This window comes from Salmo salar, chromosome 15 (assembly GCF_965601325.2).
Source record: "Salmo salar chromosome 15, fSalSal1, whole genome shotgun sequence".
Classification (NCBI taxonomy): Eukaryota; Metazoa; Chordata; class Actinopteri; order Salmoniformes; family Salmonidae; genus Salmo; species Salmo salar.
Genome location: NC_138305.1, coordinates 106,955,001 through 106,982,022, shown reverse-complemented (window position 1 = coordinate 106,982,022; position 27,022 = coordinate 106,955,001). Strand labels below are relative to the sequence as shown.

Genomic DNA, 27,022 nt, shown 5'->3' with positions numbered 1-27,022 from the left:
ATCTCGTAACTTACAACTTGTCGATCCTTGTCATGGATGGACTGTTACAGCAGACGACCACACCGGGTTCCACTCCTATCAGCTAAAAACAAGGAGAAGTGGCTCCAGTGGGCACGCGATGACAAAGACTGGACAATTGAGGAGTGGAAAAACATCGCCTGGATCATGACAGTGAGTTCAGTTTACTTGAGTGTCCTGGTCAGTCCCCAGACCTGGTCAAACCTGGTCAGTCCCCAGACCTGGTCATTCCCCAGACCTGGTCAAACCTGGTCAGTCCCCAGACCTGGTCAGTCCCCAGACCTGGTCATTCCCCAGACCTGGTTAAACCGGGTCAGTCCCCAAACCTGGTCAGTCCCCAGACCTGGTCAGTCCCCAGACCTGGTCATTCCCCAGACCTGGTCAGTCCCCAGACCTGGTCAGTCCCCAGAACTCAACCCAATAGAACATCTCTGGGATGAGATGGAACGGGCTGTTCAAGGCATTAATGTACCGCCGTCCAATCTGCTGAAACTGCGGGAATGCTATCGCGTCAGCATGGACCAACATCATTGTGGAACGTTTCTGACACCTTGTAGAATGCCCTGAAGAATTCAGGCTGTTCTGGAGGCAAAAGGGGGGTTCGACCAGGTGTACCTAATAAACTGTCAGGTGAGTGTATTATTCCACGCTATGAGGTTGGAATAATACTGTGAAAATGTGGAAATGATGATAATTCCCTTTTCGTTGACGAGCTGTTTGAAACGAACGCCTGAAATTCCAACCTGTTTTAATCGGATGGAGTTTTGGCCTGCCTGGTGACATCAAATTAGTTAATAGACCAATAAGAAAGAGAGTTCCAAATCTCTCTGCCAATAACAGATCGTTTTTAGTTTTCCCCTCCCCACTCACACCATTCCCAGACAGTCCAAGCAAAATTCATGTTTTAGAAATGCTCTTTGCTATTTTTGTATCATTTTAATTGAAAACAATCACAGTAAGGTACTTAATTGTTACCCATAAAGGATTTCATATTGAGATAAAAAAAAAAAAACATTTGCATTGAACCATAGGACCTGAAACAATCGTCCGGTGATGTGTCGGTCAAACAGGTGAAATAAAATACATTCTACTCTGTACTTGTTTGGTGACTAAAACCATCCGTTTTTAACTCTAGTCAGACAAGATACCACTCCAGTGTTGTTTGTATGGGAGATTCCTTACTAGAAGATTTGCTTCACATGGAGTAAATATTTAATGTCATGGACACATCACACACACACACACACACACACACACATACATTTTACTGTGTCTTACTGGTGTTGGCCTTAATCGTTCCCAGTCAACTGGTGGTGACTGGTGGTGACTGGTGGTGACTGGTAGTAACTGGTGGTAACTGGGGGTGACTGGCGGTGACTGGCGGTGACTGGTGGATCTGTGTGTGTTTGACTGCCTGTTTTTTTGTGGTGACTGGTGGCTTCTGGCCCAAAGTCAGGATATGACTGTAGTGTGTCTGGTGAATGGATCCCATCTCATCCCATGGCTTGTCAGTCATGGACAGTTAGCCCCGCTGCCTCTGTCTCTAAGTCAGCTGAAAGGATGGATAGGATGTGTCTGTACCCCAGAGGATCAAGAGGAGAGGGTCTTCATTAGGGCTGGATGTGGGCCCATTTATGACAGACCAGACCAAACCAGACCAAACCAGTGAGGTGTAATTACCTGAGTAATGATAGGGTTTCTGAACAGACTCCATTTTGATTTCATTGCTGTCACGACTTCCGCCGAAGTCGGTCCCTCTCCTTGTTCGGACGGCGTTCGGCGGTCGACGTCGCCGGCCTTCTAGCCACCTCCGATCCACTTTTCATTTTCCATTTGTTTTGTCTTAGTCACCTGGTTTCACTCACCCAATGACCTGTTTATTATTTAACCCTCTGTTCCCCATGTTTGGTTGTGAGTGATTGTTTGTTGTATTGTGGTCCGTATTGTGGGCTTGGTAATTCTCTTGTATTTTGATGATTTTTGATGACTTACTTTTATTTACTCATCTCTGCTGTCGTGCGCCTGACTCCTCTGCACCACCTACACATAGATCCTTACAGTTGCCAATTGACCCTAATGTTTTATGTATGTAATTTAGCAGACCCTTTTATCCAAAGTGTCTTAACCCATGCATGCACACATATTGGTAAGGGAATCGAACCCATGATCGTGGTGTTGGAATGCCATGCTCTAGCAACAGACCAGAATCTAACATGGAGTGCCTGTTTATATTCACCCCCCTTGGATTTCTTAACTTTTTATTGTGTTACAAAGTGGGATTAAAATGGATTTAATTGTAAGATTTTAATGAAAAATAAAACGCTAATATAGTGTACCTTGATTAGATAAGTCTTCAACCCCCTGTGTCAATACGTGTTAAAAACATGTACTGTGAGTCTTTCTGGGTAAATCTCTAAGAGCTTTCAACACTTGGATTATGCAACATTTTCCCATTATTCTTTTCAAAATTCTTTAAGCTCTATCAAGGGGTTGGGGATCATGACTAGACTGCAACTTCCAAGTCTTGCCATAGATTTTCGAGCAGATTTAAGCCAGTCGCCACTCAGAAACATTCTTGGTAAGCAACTCCAGTGTAGATTTGGCCTTATGTTTCAGGTTATTGTCCTGCTCAAAGGTCAATTGATCTCCCGGTGTCTGGTGAACGCTTTCAAAAAGCTCCTTGGTCTTTGTAGTTGAATCTGTGCTTAATAATAATAATAATATAATTCACATGACACTTTTAACCAAAGCGACTTGCAGTCATACGTTGTACATATGGGTGGACCCAGGAATCAAACCCACTACCCTGGTGCTAACAAGCACCATGCTCTATCAACTGAGCTACAAATTCAATACTTGACTGAGGGGCCTTACAGAATGATGTTGTATGTATGGGGGACAGAGGAAGGGGTAATCATTCAAAGATCCTGTTATTTCACACAGAGTGAGTCCATGTAACTTATTTTGTGATTTTTATGAAGCCACATTTTACTCCTAAACTAATGTAGGCTTGCCTAAACATTAGGCGTGAATACTTCATATTTCAGTTATTACATTTTTATTCATTTGTAAAAGTTTGTCGAGTTTTCTTTTCACTTTGACATGATCGAGTATTTTGTGTAGATCAATGACCCAAAAAACAAAATCAGAATTAAATCTACTTCAATCCCATTTTGTAAGACAACAAAATGTGAGAAAAAAAGAATCCAAGGGGGGTGAATACTTATGATACCCACTGTATGTATGAGGCTGTGGCATCTCAGACGGTGGGAGGATTTGTACGGCTGTTGTTCCCACTTCCAGGAATCCAGGCATCTTCGACATCATGAGACTATCAGTCAATATCCAAAGGGAATATCTCTCCCTACTGAAGCCTCGGCAAGGGAATAGAAGACCTCAACAAGCCACTGTAGATTCAGCTTCTGCTAAAATCTGCTTGTTGACAGACAGATACAGTGTTAGACTCCAAGTCTCTCTGCTGAAAAGATCAACAGAAATGTGATTTCTACAACACTTTTCCTGAAGCGTTGAACATTCAGGCTAAGACTCACATTCAAATGAAATATCTATACTATAAAATAAATGACACTACCTACACACTGTATAACGTGGTTCATACAAGTGGTAACTTTTATTTCCATTTTGTCTAAGACAAAAAGATAGATTTCTACAGTACTAATGCTCATGAATTGTCACACAGTATTTTTTGGTGGGGTGGGACCATGTTAATGTTGCCGTTTCTGTGGGGTCAGAAAGTTGACCTGAAGAGCAACTGAAGAGACACATAACACTGATAGGTTGCTTAACATCATTACAACTGAGTTCACGTCTACTTGACTACAGTTAGTAAAGCTGAAATCACTGAAGGTGGAAATCAAGAAACACACAATTAGTTTTAACAACATGTACATGACATCTACATGTACACACACACGCGCGCACGCACGTATTCACACACAAACACGCACACACGCGCCGCATACTCACACACACACATGCCGCATATATGCACATGCACACACACACACGCGCCGCATACTCACACACACACGCACATGCACACACACACGCGCCGCATACTCACACATGCACACACACACGCGCCGCATACTCACACACACACACACACACACACACACACATCAAGGTACAGTCTCTCCAGTTATTTTGATTGAGAACAACAATCTCACACTAATAATATATTTACATCGTAAATCTACAGACACAATAAGGGTACATTACGTACAAAAATCGGAAAAATCGGAAATATCTAAAAATATACAATTATTATATACAGCTCAAGTATTCACCCTGTCACTCCTACTATATTTATAGATAGATATATTCATTTTCAATTTGACAGAATGTACATCAACATCTACAGAGTAAATATACAGAAAAAAAAGGGGAAGTTAGGGGATTTTACAGTTTGATGTTAAATGGTTTCGTATTACGGGCCAGGAGAAACTGTACCTAACGGAGCGGTTTTCTCCAAACAGAATCTACAAACGTTAGCTACTTTTAGCCACCGCTAGCTAACAATCAATGGAAGTGAATGGTGCATCTACACCACTACCAGGGTGAGCTAACATCACGTTGTAGAATCCTACACTTCCCCCACTAAGTACTGTAGTTCGGTTATTGATCTTTCACAGAATAAAGCATATTATCACTGTTATATAAATACACTATCACTGTAATTTGAGAGAAATTGAGTTAGTCTACACAGGATGAATATATTGTACTTGTACAAGGCAGTAATGAGACAGTGATAATACATACAGGCCCTGGAGTTGACATCACATTACCTCAATAAGTGATTTAGGGAATTTAACGTCATTTTAGGCAAATGAATGATTAAAGGCAATGTGCAATATACACCTTCTAGTCTCTGTCCACTTTGTGTGCCTTTTGTATCATTTTAGACTGTTCCTCTCTGTATATATCTCTCTCTCTCTCTCTACCTCCTTCTCTCTGGGTCTCTCTCTCATCTCTCTCTCTACCTCCTCTCTGGGTCTCTCTCTCTCATCTCTCTCTCTCTCTACCTCCTCTCCGGGGCTTTCTCTCTCTCCCTCATCGCTCTCCCTCTCTCTCAATCTTTCTCTCTCTCTCTCAATCTCTCTTTCTCTCTCACTCATCTCTCTCCCTCTATCTCTCTCTCCCTCTCTCTCAATCTCTCTCTTTCTCCCTCTCTCAATCTCTCTCATCTCTCTCCCTCTCTCTCAATCTCTCTTTCTTTCACTCACCCTCATCTCTCTCCCTCTCTCTTGCTTTCTCTTTCTCAACTCTCTCCCTCTCTCTCAATCTCTCTTGCTCTCTCTTTCTTTCACTCTCTCTCTACCTCCTTCTCTCTGGGTCTTTCTCTCTGTCTCTTTCCCTTATCTCTCTTCCTCTCTCTCAATCTCTCTTCCTCTCTCTCTCTACTTCTTTTTCTCCCGGTCTCTCTCTTCCTCTCTCTCTACCTCCTTCTATCCCTCTCTCTCTTTTTCCTCCCTCCCTCCCTCCCTGGCCTCCTTCCATCAATAATAGTTCAAGTGATTCTAGCTCTCTAATTGGTAATCATTTCCTCTATGATCTTTTAGTATAATTAATTAATGAACCATGTTAGTCTGTTTAAGTGCTATACAATCCGTAGCATGGCTTTTTTAAAGGGAGAAAGAGTTTAGGTTTCCTGTGTTTACGTCCCAAATGCATTATATAGGGAACAGAATGCCATTTGGCATACAACCTGTGAGTTGCTGCTGTACACATTAGCCCATACGCGTACTGTAGCCTGTATGGGTATGTAGCTAAGAGATCTGCTTGCTCGTCTTCCAACATGACCATTTAGTCCCTAGCAACCTGTGGTTGTGATCCACCAGTCAATACAATGCTATGAGTAAATGCTGTGCTCTATTTGTTGGTAACAATGCAAATAATCTATTCTGTTATCTCACTTCCTTTGTGCTTCCACAGTTGTGCTTCAGATGTGCTCTTTATTGCTGTGCTTTACTGAAATCTATAGAGGCGTTCTCTGTTTGTGCCTGGACTTTATATCCTGTGCTGGGTATTGTGTATTGGCTGCCACCATTGGAGATCTATCACTTCTAGGGTTGAAACATTTCCCCATGAAGTGAAGAAAAACTAGGCAATACGGGAATCCCCGGAATGAAGTGAAGAAAAACCAGGCAATACGGGAATCCTCCAAACCGTATTCTGAAAAACCTGGGGAATTTTGTTCAAGTTAACCAGAATTTTGCACCACTGAGACAGACAAGACATGTTCTGTCGCTGGTTTTCTGTTTGATCAGATGTTCAACTCCAGGGTCTCTACCTGCGGTACAGTGCTCACGGGCTACATAGCAACTCTACATAATGTCTCCATAAAGACGACTTTAACAAAAGGCTAACAGACAGACACAGAGATGCTGTTCAGGCAATGACAACAGGTTGGCCAAAGCCTGTAACAAACATTATACAGCATATCTGGGTTGGTCAAAGCCTGTAACAAACATTATAAATCATATCTGGGTTGGTCAAAGCCTGTAACAAACATTATAAATCATATCTGGGTTGGTCAAAGCCTGTAACAAACATTATAAATCATATCTGGGTTGGCCAAAGCCTGTAACAAACATTATACAGCATATCTGGGTTGGTCAAAGCCTGTAACAAACATTATAAATCATATCTGGGTTGGCCAAAGCCTGTAACAAACATTATAAATCATATCTGGGTTGGTCAAAGCCTGTAACAAACATTATAAATCATATCTGGGTTGGTCAAAGCCTGTAACAAACATTATAAATCATATCTGGGTTGGTCAAAGCCTGTAACAAACATTATAAATCATATCTGGGTTGGTCAAAGCCTGTAACAAACATTATAAATCATATCTGGGTTGGTCAAAGCCTGTAACAAACATTATAAATCATATCTGGGTTGGTCAAAGCCTGTAACAAACATTATAAATCATATCCGGGTTGGCTGCCAGAAACACGTTGACTCTATCTCATTCTCAGTCACTTAAAAATCTGTTCTCTCATAATCATCTTTCCTTCATCTGGACTGTTTAGAAAGTACTTTGCCATAGATCCGGATTCAATCTGCATCGCGGAAGTATCGCAGCAGATCTGTGTTAAAAGTTTAGAGTCATTTTCCAATTGAGCCGACATACATGTATGCAGTGTTTGCCGTGAATGCAGCAGTCTCCATGAATGCGGGAACGTTGCCATTCAATTTCAATCAAGCAATAAAGTGAATGTTCCGCGCTACTTTGTCGATTCAGATTGGATCCAGCCACCCACCTTGTCATTTCTTTCAGATCAGAGTAATGTAGTAGAGTATTTTTTTTAGAAGAGCCACAGCGTGCTCTGTGTGTATCATCACTGTCTTCAGGGTGAGGCAGGAAACACACGGATACTGTCAGGTACTCCTCTGGTGGCCAACAGTGCCACCCTGTGGTTTAAGTCTGCTATTGCATTTTTTAAAAAACGAGTTTCATTTTGTACACTACATTATATCCACATAATCACAATTATTTAGACAAATCTCACACTATCATACAAATATTTCAACCATGAAAATAAAGTCATTTTTTTTTCAAACTTGACAATTCACGGAAATAAAATCTATTATTTGTGCCATTGATTGATCAGAGTGTTCATCGAAGAAGATAATTAGAGGAATGTACAATATTAATTAACCTTACATTTCCCATTGATACATTTTTGAACAACGGTCAACAGCAATCCCATGGGTACATAGTTCTATTTCTAATCGTGGGGTCACCTGGGCTGTCTGCAGAGCACACACAACGCCTGGTGATCAAACGCTAGCTGCTTGGCTTATCTGTGCACAGATGAATCATGCTGCCTTCTAAGACTGGATTAAAATGGGGCCCCCTTCATCTAGTGTATGATAGATGACTGCCATCAACATCCGTAGTGGCTACGCTCTGTTTGGTTTCATAGGGGACTTGTTGTGTTTGGTTCAGTGGCGACGTGGGGTTTTAATGGCGACGTGGGGTTTTAGGGGCGACGTGGGGTTTAGGGGCGACGTGGGGTTTTAAGGGCGACGTGGGGTTTTAAGGGCGACGTGGGGTTTTAGGGGCGACGTGGGGTTTTAAGGGCGACGTGGGGTTTTAGGGGCGACGTGGGGTTTAGGGGTGACGTGGGGTTTTAGCGGCGACGTGGGGTTTAGGGGCGATGTGGGGTTTTAGGGGCGACGTGGGGTTTTAGGGGCGACGTGGGGTTTTAGGGGCGACGTGGGGTTTAGGGGCGACGTGGGGTTTTAATGGCGACGTGGGGTTTTAGGGGCGACGTGGGGTTTAGGGGCGACGTGGGGTTTTAGGGGCGACGTGGGGTTTTAAGGGCGACGTGGGGTTTTAGGGGCGACGTGGGGTTTTAAGGGCGACGTGGGGTTTTAGGGGCGACGTGGGGTTTAGGGGCGACGTGGGGTTTTAAGGGCGACGTGGGGTTTTAGGGGCGACGTGGGGTTTTAGGGGCGACGTGGGGTTTTAGGGGCGACGTGGGGTTTAGGGGCGACGTGGGGTTTTAGGGGCGACGTGGGGTTTAGGGGTGACGTGGGGTTTTAGGGGCGACGTGGGGTTTAGGGGTGACGTGGGGTTTTAGGGGTGACGTGGGGTTTTAGGGGCGACGTGGGGTTTAGGGGTGACGTGGGGTTTTAGGGGCGACGTGGGGTTTAGGGGTGACGTGGGGTTTTAGGGGCGACGTGGGGTTTTAGGGGCGACGTGGGGTTTAGGGGCGACGTGGGGTTTTAGGGGCGACGTGGGGTTTTAGGGGCGACGTGGGGTTTTAGGGGCGATGTGGGGTTTAGGGGCGATGTGGGGTAGAACGACACTACTGCTCTGTGTTAAGGCTTAGATATGGGGAGGCTGTGTTTTACAGCTAGGTGAACAGTAGAGAGAGGGGGGGCTGTTCTTTACAGCTAGGTGAACAGTAGAGAGAGAGGGGGCTGTTCTTTACAGCTAGGTGAACAGTAGAGAGAGAGGGAGGGGCTGTTCTTTACAGCTAGGTGAACAGTAGAGAGAGGGGGGGGGCTGTGTTTTACAGCTAGGTGAACAGTAGAGAGAGAGGGGGGCTGTTCTTTACAGCTAGGTGAACAGTAGAGAGAGAGGGGGGCTGTTCTTTACAGCTAGGTGAACAATAGAGAGAGAGGGGGGCTGTTCTTTACAGCTAGGTGAACAGTAGAGAGAGAGGGGGCTGTTCTTTACAGCTAGGTGAACAGTAGAGAGAGAGGGGAGCTGTTCTTTACAGCTAGGTGAACAGTAGAGAGAGAGAGAGGCGGGCTGTTCTTTACAGCTAGGTGAACAGTAGAGAGAGGGGGGGCTGTTCTTTACAGCTAGGTGAACAGTAGAGAGAGAGAGGGGGCTGTTCTTTACAGCTAGGTGAACAGTAGAGAGAGAGGGGGGGGGGCTGTGTTTTACAGCTAGGTGAACAGTAGAGAGAGAGGGGGGGGCTGTTCTTTACAGCTAGGTGAACAGTAGAGAGAGGGGGGGCTGTTCTTTACAGCTAGGTGAACAGTAGAGAGAGAAAGGGGGCTGTTCTTTACAGCTAGGTGAACAGTAGAGAGAGAGGGGGGGGCTGTGTTTTACAGCTAGGTGAACAGTAGAGAGAGAGAGGGGGGGCTGTTCTTTACAGCTAGGTGAACAGTAGAGAGAGGGGGGGGCTGTTCTTTACAGCTAGGTGAACAGTAGAGAGAGAGGGGGGGCTGTTCTTTACAGCTAGGTGAACAGTAGAGAGAGAGGGGGGGCTGTTCTTTACAGCTAGGTGAACAGTAGAGAGAGAGGGGGCTGTTCTTTACAGCTAGGTGAACAGTAGAGAGAGGGGGCTGTTCTTTACAGCTAGGTGAACAGTAGAGAGAGAGGGGGGGCTGTTCTTTACAGCTAGGTAAACAGTAGAGAGAGAGGGGGGGCTGTTCTTTACAGCTAGGTGAACAGTAGAGAGAGAGGGGGGGGCTGTTCTTTACAGCTAGGTGAACAGTAGAGAGAGAGGGGGCTGTTCTTTACAGCTAGGTGAACAGTAGAGAGAGGGGGCTGTTCTTTACAGCTAGGTGAACAGTAGAGAGAGAGGGGGGGGCTGTTCTTTACAGCTAGGTGAACAGTAGAGAGAGGGGGGCTGTGTTTTACAGCTAGGTGAACAGTAGAGAGAGGGGGGCTGTGTTTTACAGCTAGGTGAACAGTAGAGAGAGAGGGGGGGCTGTTCTTTACAGCTAGGTGAACAGTAGAGAGAGAGGGGGGGCTGTTCTTTACAGCTAGGTGAACAGTAGAGAGAGGGGGGCTGTTCTTTACAGCTAGGTGAACAGTAGAGAGAGGGGGGCTGTGTTTTACAGCTAGGTGAACAGTAGAGAGAGGGGGGCTGTTCTTTACAGCTAGGTGAACAGTAGAGAGAGAGGGGGGGCTGTTCTTTACAGCTAGGTGAACAGTAGAGAGAGGGGGGCTGTGTTTTACAGCTAGGTGAACAGTAGAGAGAGGGGGGCTGTGTTTTACAGCTAGGTGAACAGTAGAGAGAGGGGGGCTGTGTTTTACAGCTAGGTGAACAGTAGAGAGAGAGGGGGGGCTGTTCTTTACAGCTAGGTTAACAGTAGAGAGAGAGGGAGGGGCTGTTCTTTACAGCTAGGTGAACAGTAGAGAGAGGGAGGGGCTGTTCTTTACAGCTAGGTGAACAGTAGAGAGAGAGGGGGGGGCTGTTCTTTACAGCTAGGTGAACAGTAGAGAGAGAGGGGGGCTGTTCTTTACAGCTAGGTGAACAGTAGAGAGAGAGGGGGGGGCTGTTCTTTACAGCTAGGTGAACAGTAGAGAGAGGGGGGCTGTGTTTTACAGCTAGGTGAACAGTGGAGAGAGAGGGGGGCTGTGTTTTACAGCTAGGTGAACAGTAGAGAGAGGGGGGCTATGTTTTACAGCTAGGTGAACAGTAGAGAGAGGGGGGCTGTGTTTTACAGCTAGGTGAACAGTGGAGAGAGAGGGGGGCTGTGTTTTACAGCTAGGTGAACAGTAGAGAGAGGGGGGCTGTGTTTTACAGCTAGGTGAACAGTAGAGAGAGAGGGGGGGCTGTTCTTTACAGCTAGGTGAACAGTAGAGAGAGAGGGAGGGGCTGTTCTTTACAGCTAGGTGAACAGTAGAGAGAGAGGGGGCTGTTCTTTACAGCTAGGTGAACAGTAGAGAGAGAGGGGGGCTGTTCTTTACAGCTAGGTGAACAGTAGAGAGAGAGGGGGGGGCTGTTCTTTACAGCTAGGTGAACAGTAGAGAGAGAGGGGGCTGTTATTTACAGCTAGGTGAACAGTAGAGAGAGAGGGGGGCTGTTCTTTACAGCTAGGTGAACAGTAGAGAGAGAGGGGGGGCTGTTCTTTACAGCTAGGTGAACAGTAGAGAGAGAGGGAGGGGCTGTTCTTTACAGCTAGGTGAACAGTAGAGAGAGAGGGGGCTGTTCTTTACAGCTAGGTGAACAGTAGAGAGAGAGAGGGGCTGTGTTTACAGCTAGGTGAACAGTGGAGAGAGAGGGGGGCTGTTCTTTACAGCTAGGTGAACAGTAGAGAGAGAGGGGGGGCTGTTCTTTACAGCTAGGTGAACAGTAGAGAGAGAGAGGGGCTGTGTTTACAGCTAGGTGAACAGTAGAGAGAGAGAGGGGGGCTGTTCTTTACAGCTAGGTGAACAGTAGAGAGGGGGGGGCTATTCTTTACAGCTAGGTGAACAGTAGAGAGAGAGAGGGGGCTGTTCTTTACAGCTAGGTGAACAGTAGAGAGAGAGAGGGGGGCTGTGTTTACAGCTAGGTGAACAGTGGAGAGAGAGGGGGGCTGTTCTTTACAGCTAGGTGAACAGTAGAGAGAGAGGGGGGCTGTTCTTTACAGCTAGGTGAACAGTAGAGAGAGAGGGGGGCTGTGTTTTACAGCTAGGTGAACAGTAAACCTTCGTCTTCAGGCTAAACCTTCATCTCCTACATGTAGGTTTACATGTCAACACAATGATTTCTTGGTCTCACAACACATTGTAAATAACATAAAGATGGAAGGCGATCCATTTTACTGGATGGGTACAATAGCTCACCTTTAAGAGTTAAGGTACGACGCTTTAGAAGAATGATTTACTACTGAGAATGCATCCCAAATGGCACCCTATTCCCTATATAGTGTGCTACTTTTGACCAGAGTCCTATGGACCCCTATTCCCTATATAGTGTGCTACTTCTGACCAGAGTCCTATGGACCCCTATTCCCTATATAGTGCACTATTTTTGACCAGAGCCCATAGGGTTTCATTTAGGATGCAGACCAGGTCACATTTCCACTAAGAGGGTCTGTAGAGATTGTTTCATGTGATAAAAGGGAGAGAAGAAAGTAATGCTTCGTGAAGTGAAAAAGGCTGTGTACTAGTCTGAATCTAGGGGTGACGTGGGGTTTTAAGGGCGACGTGGGGTTTAGGGGCGACGTGGGGTTTTAAGGGCGACGTGGGGTTTTAATGGCGACGTGGGGTTTAGGGGCGACGTGGGGTTTTAGGGGCGACGTGGGGTTTAGGGGCGACGTGGGGTTTTAGGGGCGACGTGGGGTTTAGGGGTGACGTGGGGTTTTAGGGGTGACGTGGGGTTTTAGGGGCGACGTGGGGTTTAGGGGTGACGTGGGGTTTTAGGGGCGACGTGGGGTTTAGGGGTGACGTGGGGTTTTAGGGGCGACGTGGGGTTTTAGGGGTGACGTGGGGTTTAGGGGCGACGTGGGGTTTTAGGGGCGACGTGGGGTTTTAGGGGCGACGTGGGGTTTAGGGGCGACGTGGGGTTTTAAGGGCGACGTGGAGTTTAGGGGCGACGTGGGGTTTTAGGGGCGACGTGGGGTTTTAGGGGCGATGTGGGGTTTAGGGGCGATGTGGGGTAGAACGACACTACTGCTCTGTGTTAAGGCTTAGATATGGGGAGGCTGTGTTTTACAGCTAGGTGAACAGTAGAGAGAGGGGGGGGCTGTTCTTTACAGCTAGGTGAACAGTAGAGAGAGAGGGGGCTGTTCTTTACAGCTAGGTGAACAGTAGAGAGAGAGGGAGGGGCTGTTCTTTACAGCTAGGTGAACAGTAGAGAGAGAGGGGGGGCTGTGTTTTACAGCTAGGTGAACAGTAGAGAGAGAGGGGGGCTGTTCTTTACAGCTAGGTGAACAGTAGAGAGAGAGGGGGGCTGTTCTTTACAGCTAGGTGAACAGGAGAGAGAGAGGGGGGCTGTTCTTTACAGCTAGGTGAACAGTAGAGAGAGAGGGGAGCTGTTCTTTACAGCTAGGTGAACAGTAGAGAGAGAGAGAGGCGGGCTGTTCTTTACAGCTAGGTGAACAGTAGAGAGAGGGGGGGCTGTTCTTTACAGCTAGGTGAACAGTAGAGAGAGAGAGGGGGCTGTTCTTTACAGCTAGGTGAACAGTAGAGAGAGAGGGGGGGCTGTGTTTTACAGCTAGGTGAACAGTAGAGAGAGAGGGGGGGGTACCCATCCATTTTACTGGATGGGTACAATAGCTCACCTTTAAGAGTTAAGGTACGACGCTTTAGAAGAATGATTTACTACTGAGATGCATCCCAAATGGCACCCTATTCCCTATATAGTGTGCTACTTTTGACCAGAGTCCTATGGACCCCTATTCCCTATATAGTGTGCTACTTCTGACCAGAGTCCTATGGACCCCTATTCCCTATATAGTGCACTATTTTTGACCAGAGCCCATAGGGTTTCATTTAGGATGCAGACCAGGTCACATTTCCACTAAGAGGGTCTGTAGAGATTGTTTCATGTGATAAAAGGGAGAGAAGAAAGTGGTGCTTCGTGAAGTGAAAAAGGTTGTGTACTAGTCTGAATCCCCTTCTACTCTATGAGATATAGTCCTCTTTTATGGAATGAAGAAATGACTTTATGAGCTTCTTCCTGAGATAACACAGCTCCTTCCATCACCCAAAATAAACCTAGCTCAAACAAAAAGAAAAAACACTGAAGGTCTATGATCAGTTTGACCGTCGTATTGCAGTGTTTGGGACACCTTGACTTGAACACAGTTACACCAAAACACACCGTACATCTTAACCACATTACCTGGAGAAGAAGAGATCCTAATTCTGGAGGATGGAGAGATGCTGTTCTGTAATGGAGGGATGAAGTGGAGGAATGAAGTGGAGGTTACACTAAAACCTCCCCCGGCAGTGCTCTCTCTCTCTCTCTCTCTCTCTCTCTCTCTCTGGGTTTTCTTGAGTTGTGTTTGATAGATAGGGTGTGTTGTGCTTCAGTCAGTCAGATCGATCATAGTTCGGACTCTGGCGAATTAATATTCTGATAACCCGTCTTGGTCGGTGTCCCGGTACCATATCCAGCCGTGTTGGTCATCTCCTGGGCTCCGCCGGGCCCCAGGTAGGGGCGGTGAGAAGGCATGGGTGAGGGGCTGGGGCTGGGTGTGCCTTTACTGAGGATGAAGCGAGACTCGTTCTCTTCCTCTAGGCCAGAGAGGTCCTTGGTCATGCCTTTACGGTAGGAGACGGACAGCTTGTTGGAGCCGTCAGAGAGCAGGTTGAAGTGGCGGGCGATGAAGACGCAGGGGAGAGGAAGCATGGCGGCGATGATGAGGGAGTAGGCCACGCCCAGAGCCCACGGTGGGTAGGAGAGGAACTTCTCGGACGCCTAGTAGGGTGGGGGGGGGGGGGGGGGGAGAGAGTGAGTGAATGTATTAAATAATTAAACATACATGTACTATCTAAACAATCATTGGACTGGCAGGAAAGTCTTAGAACATAACATTTAAAAGGGCAAGCAAATGCACATCTGAAATACAAAGCAGATAGAAGGAGTAAGAAAGAGGATGAAAAAGAGAACGAGACAGAGAAGCTACCACGAGAGAGATGATTCACTGACCAGTTCCTCCACCCAGGCGTTGTACCCTGCAGGACTGACGGCCATCTCTATCACAGTGGCAATGATGAGCACGGTGAGACAGGCAGGAGACACGTACTTCCACATATAGAAATAGAAAGAGTAGGGTCTGAAACCCAACATGTCCTCTAGATCCTGCATGAACCTGAGAGAGAGAGAGAGAGAGAGAGAGAGAGAAGGAAAGAGAGACCGAGGGAGAGAGGGAAAGAGAGAGGGAGAGAGAGAGGGAAAGAGAGAGGGAGAGAGAGAGAGATAGGGAGAGAGAGAGAGAGAGAGGGAGGGAGGGAGGGAGGGAGAGAGAGAGAGAGGGAGAGAGAGACCGAGGGAGAGAGAGAGAGGAGAGAGAGAGAGAGAGAGAGAGGGAAAGAGAGAAGGAGAGAGAGAAGGAGGGAGGGAAAGAGAGACAGAGGGAGAGAGAGAGCATGGGAGAGAGAGAGAGGAGGGAGAGGGAGACAGAGAGAGAGAGGGAGGGAGAGAGAGAGAGAGGGAGGGAGGGAGAGAGAGAGAGAGAGAGGGAGGGAGGGAGGGAGGGAGGGAGGGAGGGAGGGGGAGAGAGAGAGGGGGAGGGGAGAGAGAGGGAGGGGAGAGAGGGGGAGGGAGGGAGATTAATGTGGGGAAGAACAAAAACAAGTTTGAAGACATTCATCACGATACAAATCTACAAATCCATTTGTCCGTGGCTATAAAGTAATATGGAAGTGCCGTGTCATGTTATGTATCCAGTACCTCTTGGTGCCGTAGATCCAGGCCACAGATATATTCTCCAGTATAACCACCACAGTGAGAGGCAGGCCAGCTGAGTAGTCATCAAACATGGTCACAAAGTAGTTCCCGGAGCGTTGGACGAACAGCAGGCCGCAGAAGAACGCCACAATGCAACAACCAACTGAGAAGGGGAAGAGGAATAGGAAGAAGAGGAGGACAAGAGAAGGAGGAGGAAGAGGAGGAATCAGGAGGAAGTGGAGGAAGAGAGAAGGAGGAAGAAGGAGAAGAAATAGGAGGACGAGAGAAGGAGGAGAAGGAGGAGGAATAAGGAGGAAGAGAGAAGGAGGAAGAGGAGGAATAAGGAAGAAGGCGGAGGAAGAGGAGGAAGAGAGAAGGAGGAGGAAGAGGAGGAATAAGTAGGAAGAGGAGGAAGAGAGGAGGAAGAAGTAGGAGAAATAGGAGGACGAGAGAAGGAGGAGGAGGAGGAGGAGGGAGGAGGAGGAGGAGGAGGTAAGGAGGAAGAGAGAAGGAGGAGGAGGAAGAGGAGGAATAAGGAAGAAGGAGGAAGAGGAGAAAGAGAGAAGGAGGAGGAAGAGGAGGAATAAGGAGGAAGAGGAGGAAGAGAGAAGGAGGAAGAAGGAGGATAAATAGGAGGACGAGAGAAGGAGGAGGAGGAATAAGGAGGAAGAGAGAAGGAGGAGGAGGAAGAGGAGGAATAAGGAAGAAGGAGGAGGAGGAAGAGGAGGAATAAGGAGGAAGAGGAGGAAGAGAGAAGGAGGAAGAAGGAGGATAAATAGGAGGACGAGAGAAGGAGGAGGAGGAATAAGGAGGAAGAGAGAAGGAGGAGGAAGAGGATACATGAATAATCATACATACAGACCACAAAAGAAGGCTACGACCCAACAGCCCACTGAGAGAGGAAGGTCCACGCTCCATCAGAACCATCATCGCTATTCACACTGGCCTAACACATCTGAACAAGAGGAACACCTATGTGAGAATGCTGTTCATTGACTACAGTTCAGTATCAACATTATTGTTCCCTCCAAGGCCATCACCAAGCTCAGAGCCTTGGGTCTGGACACCACCCTATGCAACTGGATCCTGGACTTCCTGACCGGCAGACCACAGGCTGTAAGGATTGGCAACAACACTTCCTTTACACTGACTCTTAACACAGCCCCCCCCCCCCAGATGTGTGTCCTCAGTCCTCTGCTGTACTCCCTTAGGGCCCCCCCAGGGGTGTGTCCTCAGTCCTCTGCTGTACTCCCTTAGGGCCCCCTCAGAGGTGTCCTCAGTCCTCTGCTGTACTCCCTTAGGGCCCCCCCAGGGGTGTGTCCTCAGTCCTCTGCTGTACTCCCTTAGGGCCCCCCCAGGGGTGTGTCCTCATTCCTCAACACCGACTGTGTTGCTTTGCACCACACCAACTCTGTCATCTAGTCTCCATGACGACACCACGGTTTTAGGCCTGATAACCAACAATGACGAGTCAGCCTATAGGGAGGAAGTAAGTGAACTCGCATTGTGTTGTCAGGACAACAACCTCTCCCTCAACGTCAGCAACACAAAGGAGTTGATTGTTGACTTCAGGAAGTAGAGGAAGGAATAAGGCCCTCCATCACTGGGACCGTTCTTCCACCCATCCAGAGACCACAAGATTTGGTGGCACTTTAATTGGGGAGGATGGGCTCGTGGTAATTTATTTTAAATGTATTTATTTCACTAGGCAAGTCAGTTAAGAACAAATTCTTATTTACAGTGACAGCCTAAAGGGGAACAGTGGGTTAACAACCTTGTTAAAGGACAGTACGACAGATTTTTACCTTGTCTGTTCAGGGATTCGATCCAGCAACCTTTTGGTTACTGGCCCAACACTCTAACCACTAGGCTACCTGCCGCCCCTACACTCCAACCATTAGGCTACCTGCCGCCCCTACACTCTAACCACTAGGCTACCTGTCTCTAACCACTAGGCTGCCTACTCTAACCACTAGGCTACCTGCTCTAACCACTAGGCTACCTCCTCTAACCACTAGGCTACCTGTCTCTAACCACTAGGATACCTGTCTCTAACCACTAGCCTACCTGTCTCTAACCACTAGGCTACCTGTCTCTAACCACTAGGCTACCTGTCTCTAACCACTAGGATACCTGTCTCTAACCACTAGGATACCTGTCTCTAACCACTAGGCTACCTGTCTCTAACCACTAGGATACCTGTCTCTAACTAACAGGCTACCTGTCTCTAACAACTATGCTACCTGTCTCTAACCACTAGGCTACCTGTCTCTAACCACTAGGATACCTGTCTCTAACCACTACGATACCTGTCTCTAACCACTAGGATACCTGTCTCTAACCACTAGGATACCTGTCTCTAACCACTAGCATACCTGTCTCTAACCACTAGGCTGCCTACTCTAACCACTAGGCTACCTGCTCTAACCACTAGGCTACCTCCTCTAACCACTAGGCTACCTGTCTCTAACCACTAGGCTACCTGTCTCTAACCACTAGGCTACCTGTCTCTAACTACTAGGCTACCTGTCTCTAACCACTAGGCTACCTGTCTCTAACCACTAGGATACCTGTCTAACTACTAGGCTACCTGTCTCTAACCACTAGGCTACCTGTCTCTAACCACTAGGATACCTGTCTCTAACCACTAGGATACCTGTCTCTAACCACTAGGATACCTGTCTCTAACCACTGGGATACCTGTCTCTAACTACTAGCATACCTGTCTCTAACCACTAGGACACCTGTCTCTAATCACTAGGCTACCTGTCTCTAACCACTAGGCTACCTCCTCTAACCACTAGGCTACCTGTCTCTAATCACTAGGCTACCTGTCTCTAACCACTAGGCTACCTCCTCTAACCACTAGGCTACCTGTCTCTAACCACTAGGCTACCTGTCTCTAACCACTAGGATACCTGTCTCTAACCACTAGGCTACCTGTCTCTAACCACCAGGCTACCTGCCTCTAACCACTAGGCTACCTCCTCTAACCACTAGGCTACTTGTCTCTAACCACCAGGATACCTGTCTCTAACCACTAGGCTACCTGTCTCTAACCACTAGGCTACCTGTCTCTAACCACTAGGCTACCTCCTCTAACCACTAGGCTGCCTGTCTCTAACCACTAGGCTACCTGTCTCTAACCACTAGGCTACCTGTCTCTAACCACTAGGCTACCTGTCTCTAACTACTAGGCTACCTGTCTCTAACCACTAGGCTACCTGTCTCTAACCACTAGGATACCTGTCTAACTACTAGGCTACCTGTCTCTAACCACTAGGCTACCTGTCTCTAACCACTAGGATACCTGTCTCTAACCAATAGGATACCTGTCTCTAACCACTAGCATACCTGTCTCTAACCACTAGGATACCTGTCTCTAATCACTAGGCTACCTGTCTCTAACCACTAGGCTACCTGTCTCTAACTACTAGGCTACCTGTCTCTAACCACTAGGCTACCTGTCTCTAACCACTAGGATACCTGTCTAACTACTAGGCTACCTGTCTCTAACCACTAGGCTACCTGTCTCTAACCACTAGGATACCTGTCTCTAACCACTAGGATACCTGTCTCTAACCACTAGGATACCTGTCTCTAACCACTAGGATACCTGTCTCTAACCACTAGCATACCTGTCTCTAACCACTAGGATACCTGTCTCTAATCACTAGGCTACCTGTTTCTAACCACTAGGCTACCTCCTCTAACCACTAGGCTACCTGTCTCTAACCACTAGGCTACCTCCTCTAACCACTAGGCTACCTGTCTCTAACCACTAGGCTACATGTCTCTAACCACCAGGCTACCTGCCTCTAACCACTAGGATACCTGTCTCTAAGCACCAGGCTACCTGTCTCTAACCACTAGGCTACCTGTCTCTAACCACTAGGCTACCTGTCTCTAACCACCAGGCTACCTGCCTCTAACCACTAGGCTACCTCCTCTAACCACTAGGCTACCTGTCTCTAACCACCAGGCTACCTGTCTCTAACCACCAGGCTACCTGCCTCTAACCACTAGGATACCTGTCTCTAACCACTAGGCTACCTGTCTCTAACCACTAGGCTACCTGTCTCTAACCACTAGGCTACCTGTCTCTAACCACTAGGCTACCTCCTCTAACCACTAGGCTGCCTGTCTCTAACCACTAGGCTACCCGTCTCTAACCACTAGGCTACCTCCTCTAACCACTAGGCTACCTGTCTCTAACCACTAGGCTACCTCCTCTAACCACTAGGCTGCCTGTCTCTAACCACTAGACTACCTGTCTCTAACCACTAGGCTACCTGCTATAACCACTAGGCTACCTGTCTCTTACCACTAGGATACCTGTCTCTAACTACTAGGCTACCTGTCTCTAACCACTAGGATACCTGTCTCTAACCACTAGACTACCTGTCTCTAACCACTAGGCTACCTGTCTCTTACCACTAGGATACCTGTCTCTAACCACTAGGATACCTGTCTCTAACTACTAGGCTACCTGTCTCTTACCACTAGGATACCTGTCTCTAACCACTAGGATACCTGTCTCTAACCACTAGGATACCCGTCTCTAACTACTAGGCTACCTGCCTCTAACCACTAGGCTACCTGTCTCTAACCACTAGGCTACCTGTCTCTAACCACTAGGATACCTGTCTCTAACCACTAGGCTACCTGGCTCTAACCACTAGGCTACCTGTCTCTAACCACTAGGTTACCTGTCTCTAACCACTAGGCTACCTGTCTCTAACCACTAGGCTACCTGCTCTAACCACTAGGCTACCTCCTCTAACCACTAGGCTACCTGTCTCTAACCACTAGGATACCTGTCTCTAACCACTAGCCTACCTGTCTCTAACCACTAGGCTACCTGTCTCTAACCACTAGGCTACCTGTCTCTAACCACTAGGATACCTGTCTCTAACCACTAGGATACCTGTCTCTAACCACTAGGCTACCTGTCTCTAACCACTAGGATACCTGTCTCTAACTAACAGGCTACCTGTCTCTAACAACTATGCTACCTGTCTCTAACCACTAGGCTACCTGTCTCTAACCACTAGGATACCTGTCTCTAACCACTACGATACCTGTCTCTAACCACTAGGATACCTGTCTCTAACCACTAGGATACCTGTCTCTAACCACTAGCATACCTGTCTCTAACCACTAGGCTGCCTACTCTAACCACTAGGCTACCTGCTCTAACCACTAGGCTACCTCCTCTAACCACTAGGCTACCTGTCTCTAACCACTAGGCTACCTGTCTCTAACCACTAGGCTACCTGTCTCTAACTACTAGGCTACCTGTCTCTAACCACTAGGCTACCTGTCTCTAACCACTAGGATACCTGTCTAACTACTAGGCTACCTGTCTCTAACCACTAGGCTACCTGTCTCTAACCACTAGGATACCTGTCTCTAACCACTAGGATACCTGTCTCTAACCACTAGGATACCTGTCTCTAACCACTGGGATACCTGTCTCTAACTACTAGCATACCTGTCTCTAACCACTAGGACACCTGTCTCTAATCACTAGGCTACCTGTCTCTAACCACTAGGCTACCTCCTCTAACCACTAGGCTACCTGTCTCTAATCACTAGGCTACCTGTCTCTAACCACTAGGCTACCTCCTCTAACCACTAGGCTACCTGTCTCTAACCACTAGGCTACCTGTCTCTAACCACTAGGATACCTGTCTCTAACCACTAGGCTACCTGTCTCTAACCACCAGGCTACCTGCCTCTAACCACTAGGCTACCTCCTCTAACCACTAGGCTACTTGTCTCTAACCACCAGGATACCTGTCTCTAACCACTAGGCTACCTGTCTCTAACCACTAGGCTACCTGTCTCTAACCACTAGGCTACCTCCTCTAACCACTAGGCTGCCTGTCTCTAACCACTAGGCTACCTGTCTCTAACCACTAGGCTACCTGTCTCTAACCACTAGGCTACCTGTCTCTAACTACTAGGCTACCTGTCTCTAACCACTAGGCTACCTGTCTCTAACCACTAGGATACCTGTCTAACTACTAGGCTACCTGTCTCTAACCACTAGGCTACCTGTCTCTAACCACTAGGATACCTGTCTCTAACCAATAGGATACCTGTCTCTAACCACTAGCATACCTGTCTCTAACCACTAGGATACCTGTCTCTAATCACTAGGCTACCTGTCTCTAACCACTAGGCTACCTGTCTCTAACTACTAGGCTACCTGTCTCTAACCACTAGGCTACCTGTCTCTAACCACTAGGATACCTGTCTAACTACTAGGCTACCTGTCTCTAACCACTAGGCTACCTGTCTCTAACCACTAGGATACCTGTCTCTAACCACTAGGATACCTGTCTCTAACCACTAGGATACCTGTCTCTAACCACTAGGATACCTGTCTCTAACCACTAGCATACCTGTCTCTAACCACTAGGATACCTGTCTCTAATCACTAGGCTACCTGTTTCTAACCACTAGGCTACCTCCTCTAACCACTAGGCTACCTGTCTCTAACCACTAGGCTACCTCCTCTAACCACTAGGCTACCTGTCTCTAACCACTAGGCTACATGTCTCTAACCACCAGGCTACCTGCCTCTAACCACTAGGATACCTGTCTCTAAGCACCAGGCTACCTGTCTCTAACCACTAGGCTACCTGTCTCTAACCACTAGGCTACCTGTCTCTAACCACCAGGCTACCTGCCTCTAACCACTAGGCTACCTCCTCTAACCACTAGGCTACCTGTCTCTAACCACCAGGCTACCTGTCTCTAACCACCAGGCTACCTGCCTCTAACCACTAGGATACCTGTCTCTAACCACTAGGCTACCTGTCTCTAACCACTAGGCTACCTGTCTCTAACCACTAGGCTACCTGTCTCTAACCACTAGGCTACCTGTCTCTAACCACTAGGCTACCTCCTCTAACCACTAGGCTGCCTGTCTCTAACCACTAGGCTACCCGTCTCTAACCACTAGGCTACCTCCTCTAACCACTAGGCTACCTGTCTCTAACCACTAGGCTACCTCCTCTAACCACTAGGCTGCCTGTCTCTAACCACTAGACTACCTGTCTCTAACCACTAGGCTACCTGCTATAACCACTAGGCTACCTGTCTCTTACCACTAGGATACCTGTCTCTAACTACTAGGCTACCTGTCTCTAACCACTAGGATACCTGTCTCTAACCACTAGACTACCTGTCTCTAACCACTAGGCTACCTGTCTCTTACCACTAGGATACCTGTCTCTAACCACTAGGATACCTGTCTCTAACTACTAGGCTACCTGTCTCTTACCACTAGGATACCTGTCTCTAACCACTAGGATACCTGTCTCTAACCACTAGGATACCCGTCTCTAACTACTAGGCTACCTGCCTCTAACCACTAGGCTACCTGTCTCTAACCACTAGGCTACCTGTCTCTAACCACTAGGATACCTGTCTCTAACCACTAGGCTACCTGGCTCTAACCACTAGGCTACCTGTCTCTAACCACTAGGTTACCTGTCTCTAACCACTAGGCTACCTGTCTCTAACCACTAGGATACCTGTCTCTAACCACTAGGATACCTGTCTCTAACCACTAGGCTACCTGTCTCTAACCACTAGGCTACCTGGCTCTAACCACTAGGCTACCTGTCTCTAACCACTAGGATACCTGTCTCTAACTACTAGGCTACCTGTCTCTAACCACTAGGATACCTGTCTCTAACCACTAGGCTACCTGTCTCTAACCACTAGGCTACCTGTCTCTTACCACTAGGATACCTGTCTCTAACCACTAGGATACCTGTCTCTAACTACTAGGCTACCTGTCTCTTACCACTAGGATACCTGTCTCTAACCACTAGGATACCTGTCTCTAACCACTAGGATACCCGTCTCTAACTACTAGGCTACCTGCCTCTAACCACTAGGCTACCTGTCTCTAACCACTAGGCTACCTGTCTCTAACCACTAGGCTACCTGTCTCTAACCACTAGGCTACCTGGCTCTAACCACTAGGCTACCTGTCTCTAACCACTAGGTTACCTGTCTCTAACCACTAGGCTACCTGTCTCTAACGACTAGGATACCTGTCTCTAACCACTAGGCTACCTGTCTCTAACCACTAGGCTACCTGGCTCTAACCACTAGGCTACCTGTCTCTAACCACTAGGATACCTGTCTCTAACTACTAGGCTACCTGTCTCTAACCACTAGGATACCTGTCTCTAACCACTAGGATACCTCCTCTAACCAATAGGCTACCTGTCTCTAACCACTAGGATACCTGTCTCTAACCACTAGGATACCTGTCTCTTACCACTAGGCTAAAACAAATTAAACTTGAATAGTTGAGAGGAAAGATATTAGGCTGATTAGGCTGATTATGTGACTACATCTCTAATGCTTACCAATGCAAAGTAAGGCATCGCTTCTTTCAACAGCCATTGGCTGATGCCAACAGACCTTTGACTAATGACTGATAAATAATCAATCTATCGATACCAATCAAACAACCAACCAATCAGTAGAAGCCTCACCACAGAGGAACTCCTTGCGGATCTTGGGAAAGGCGTCCAGTACAGGTGTGGTGATCCCTGTCATGGTGCCGATCATGGACCCCAGGCCCAGGTTAATCAGCATGAAGAAGAACATGACAGACCAGAAGGGAGAGGCAGGGAAGTGGGTCATGGCTTCAGTGAAGGCAATGAAGGCCAGGCCTGTACCCTGCACTGCCTGGAGAGAGAGAGAGAGAGAGAGAGAGAGAGAGAGAGAGAGAGAGAGAGAGAGAGAGAGAGAGAGAGAGAGGTATAGAGAGGTATAGAGAGGTATAGAGAGGTAGAGAAACCAACAGAGATGTTTTATGTAGGGTAGAGTTGGGTAAGTTGAGCCATGTTTTACATTCAGCATCACTCCGTCAAGGCTGTATTCTTTCTAACAGAGATATCTACATATATTTCAGGATGTTTTTTTTATCCCTTGACATAATAATGTAAACATGACAGTTTATTGTGCCAGTTTACCCCATACCCGGGGTAAGTTGAGCCACGGTAAATTGAACCTCGGGACAGGGTAAGATGAGCCTTTAAATATTACCACTATCTTTTTATAATCATGTCTATCTTCATTTACCAAACACAATTCAACACAATCACAATACTTTTTGGGTCTTCTAATCATTGTAAACATATTTTAACACAGGCTTAACACCTAACAAACACTGTGCACTTTTTAAAACACTTTTAACATAGGCTATGCCCTGTTGTTACCATATTATCCGCGTGATAATGCCTTGCATTTCGCCTGGGAAGAAAACGTTTCAATTTGCTCAACTTGCCATTGGCTCAAGCCTTGGCTCAACTTACCCCATGGTCATTGGCTCAACTTACCCCATGGTCATCAGCTCAACTTACCCCATGGCCATTGGCTCAACTTACCCCATGGCCATTGGCTCAACTTACCCCATGGCCATTGGCTCAACTTACCCCATGGTCATCGGCTCAACTTACCCCATGGTCATCGGCTCAACTTACCCCATGGCCATCGGCTCAACTTACCCCATGGCCATTGGCTCAACTTACCCCATGGTCATCGGCTCAACTTACCCCATGGCCATTGGCTCAACTTACCCCATGGTCATCGGCTCAACTTACTCCATGGTCATCGGCTCAACTTACCCCATGGTCATCGGCTCAACTTACCCCATGGCCATCGGCTCAACTTACCCCATGGCCATCGGCTCAACTTACCCCATGACCAACATACCTTGTTGAGTTCGTCCTCCAGTATACAGGGGTCCAGTCCTAGCTGATCGAAGCTGTCCTCCCTGACAGTCTTGATCACTCCATACATCTCCTGATAGTCCAAAGCTGACAGGTGAGAGAAGTTGACGTGGGGAGGGATCAGCTCAAGACTCAACACACCTGACTTAAGGTAACCTAGGATCTTCTCTGCATTCCTGTAGACAGGAGGAGAGAGGAGAGGAGGGTACGGTTAATACTGAAGAAGAACCTCATCTATTTTACAATGACAATATGCCATTGGATATGCCATTTGAGTTTGATTAAATTATTTGAGTTTGGTTGAGTTCTCTGTTGACAAGAGTGAGGTTGGAATTCAAACAAACACAGATTAACGATCTGTGCACTTTTCTTTGAAGTGTTTTTATGCATGAGCCAACATCTGCAGTGTTTACAGAGATCACCATCTCAGCCAATGTCTGGTGGATTGTTTCTAAAAGTTTATTGCTGTGCCCAGGTCATTAGTGCTGCGTTGGATTGAATCCTGGCATTTAAGCTTTTTACAATTAATATGCACTGCAAAACAGACATAAATTGTCCCATAATGATTCAAACGTAAAGACAAGAGGAATGACTGAGTGGACAGCAGATTTACTCCAACGACACATAATAATAAATCAGGATTATATAGCAGATTTACTCCAGCACAAACAGATCTGGGATCAGAAGACAGCACAAACAGATCTGGGATCAGTAGACAGCACAAACAGATCTGGGATCAGAAGACAGCACAAATAGATCTGGGATCAGAAGACAGCACAAACAGATCTGGGATCAGAAGACAGCACAGACAGATCTGGGATCAGAAGACAGCACAAACAGATCTGGAATCAGTAGACAGCACAAACAGATCTGGGATCAGAAGACAGCACAAACAGATCTGGGATCAGTAGACAGCACAAACAGATCTGGGATCAGAAGACAGCACAAACAGATCTGGGATCAGAAGATAGCACAAACAGATCTGGGATCAGAAGATAGCACAAACAGATCTGGGATCAGAAGACAGCACAAACAGATCTGGGATCAGAAGAAAGCACAAACAGATCTGGGATCAGAAGACAGCACAAACAGATCTGAGATCAGAAGACAGCACAGACAGATCTGGGACCAGGCTAGATATACTCACTCCACAACACATTTCTCGTTCATGATGTTGGCCTTGAACCCCAGCACGGCGAACACCACCAGCGTAGCCAGGATGGAGGTGATGAAGTTGATGATAGAGACCAGCGCTGCGTCAAAGTGGCAGTTGTTGTCCCGCTTGTTGTAGCTGGAGAAGGCTATGACCCCTCCGAACCCAAGGCCCAGAGCGAAGAACACCTGGGTGGCCGCCTCCCTCCAAACCTGGGGCTCCAGCATCTTCTCTAACTGGGGTTAAGAGGTCAAAATAAAGTAGGTTTTATTGTCACGTGCACCAGAAATGTGCAGTTTTACAGGGTTAGCCATAGCAGTACAGCACCCCTGGAGCAAATTAGGGTTAAGCGACTTTTGATGTGTTTGGCGCAGGTTTTCAAACCAACTGGTCCAACGCTCTAACCACTAGGCTACCTGCCGCCCATTTGAGGTTATAGGTCAGGGGGTAGAGGGGGCAAAGGTCAACAACTTAATGCTCCACACACA

General features: G+C 47.3%; 1 protein-coding gene across 1 annotated transcript in view; it reads right to left on the bottom strand.

Moving 5' to 3' along the window:
- Positions 1-12,769: 12,769 nt before the first annotated feature.
- LOC106572845 (sodium-dependent neutral amino acid transporter SLC6A17) overlaps positions 12,770-27,022 on the bottom strand; it is a 48,682-nt gene continuing 34,429 nt past the window's right edge. The window contains exons 7-12 of the mRNA XM_045696453.2: positions 26,529-26,770; positions 25,365-25,557; positions 24,140-24,335; positions 15,618-15,777; positions 14,874-15,036; positions 12,770-14,642 (exon numbers count right to left, since the gene is read on the bottom strand). Of these exons, the coding sequence (XP_045552409.1) occupies positions 14,268-14,642; positions 14,874-15,036; positions 15,618-15,777; positions 24,140-24,335; positions 25,365-25,557; positions 26,529-26,770 (1,329 nt within the window). The 3' untranslated portion in view covers positions 12,770-14,267. The remainder of the gene's footprint in view (positions 14,643-14,873; positions 15,037-15,617; positions 15,778-24,139; positions 24,336-25,364; positions 25,558-26,528; positions 26,771-27,022) is intronic.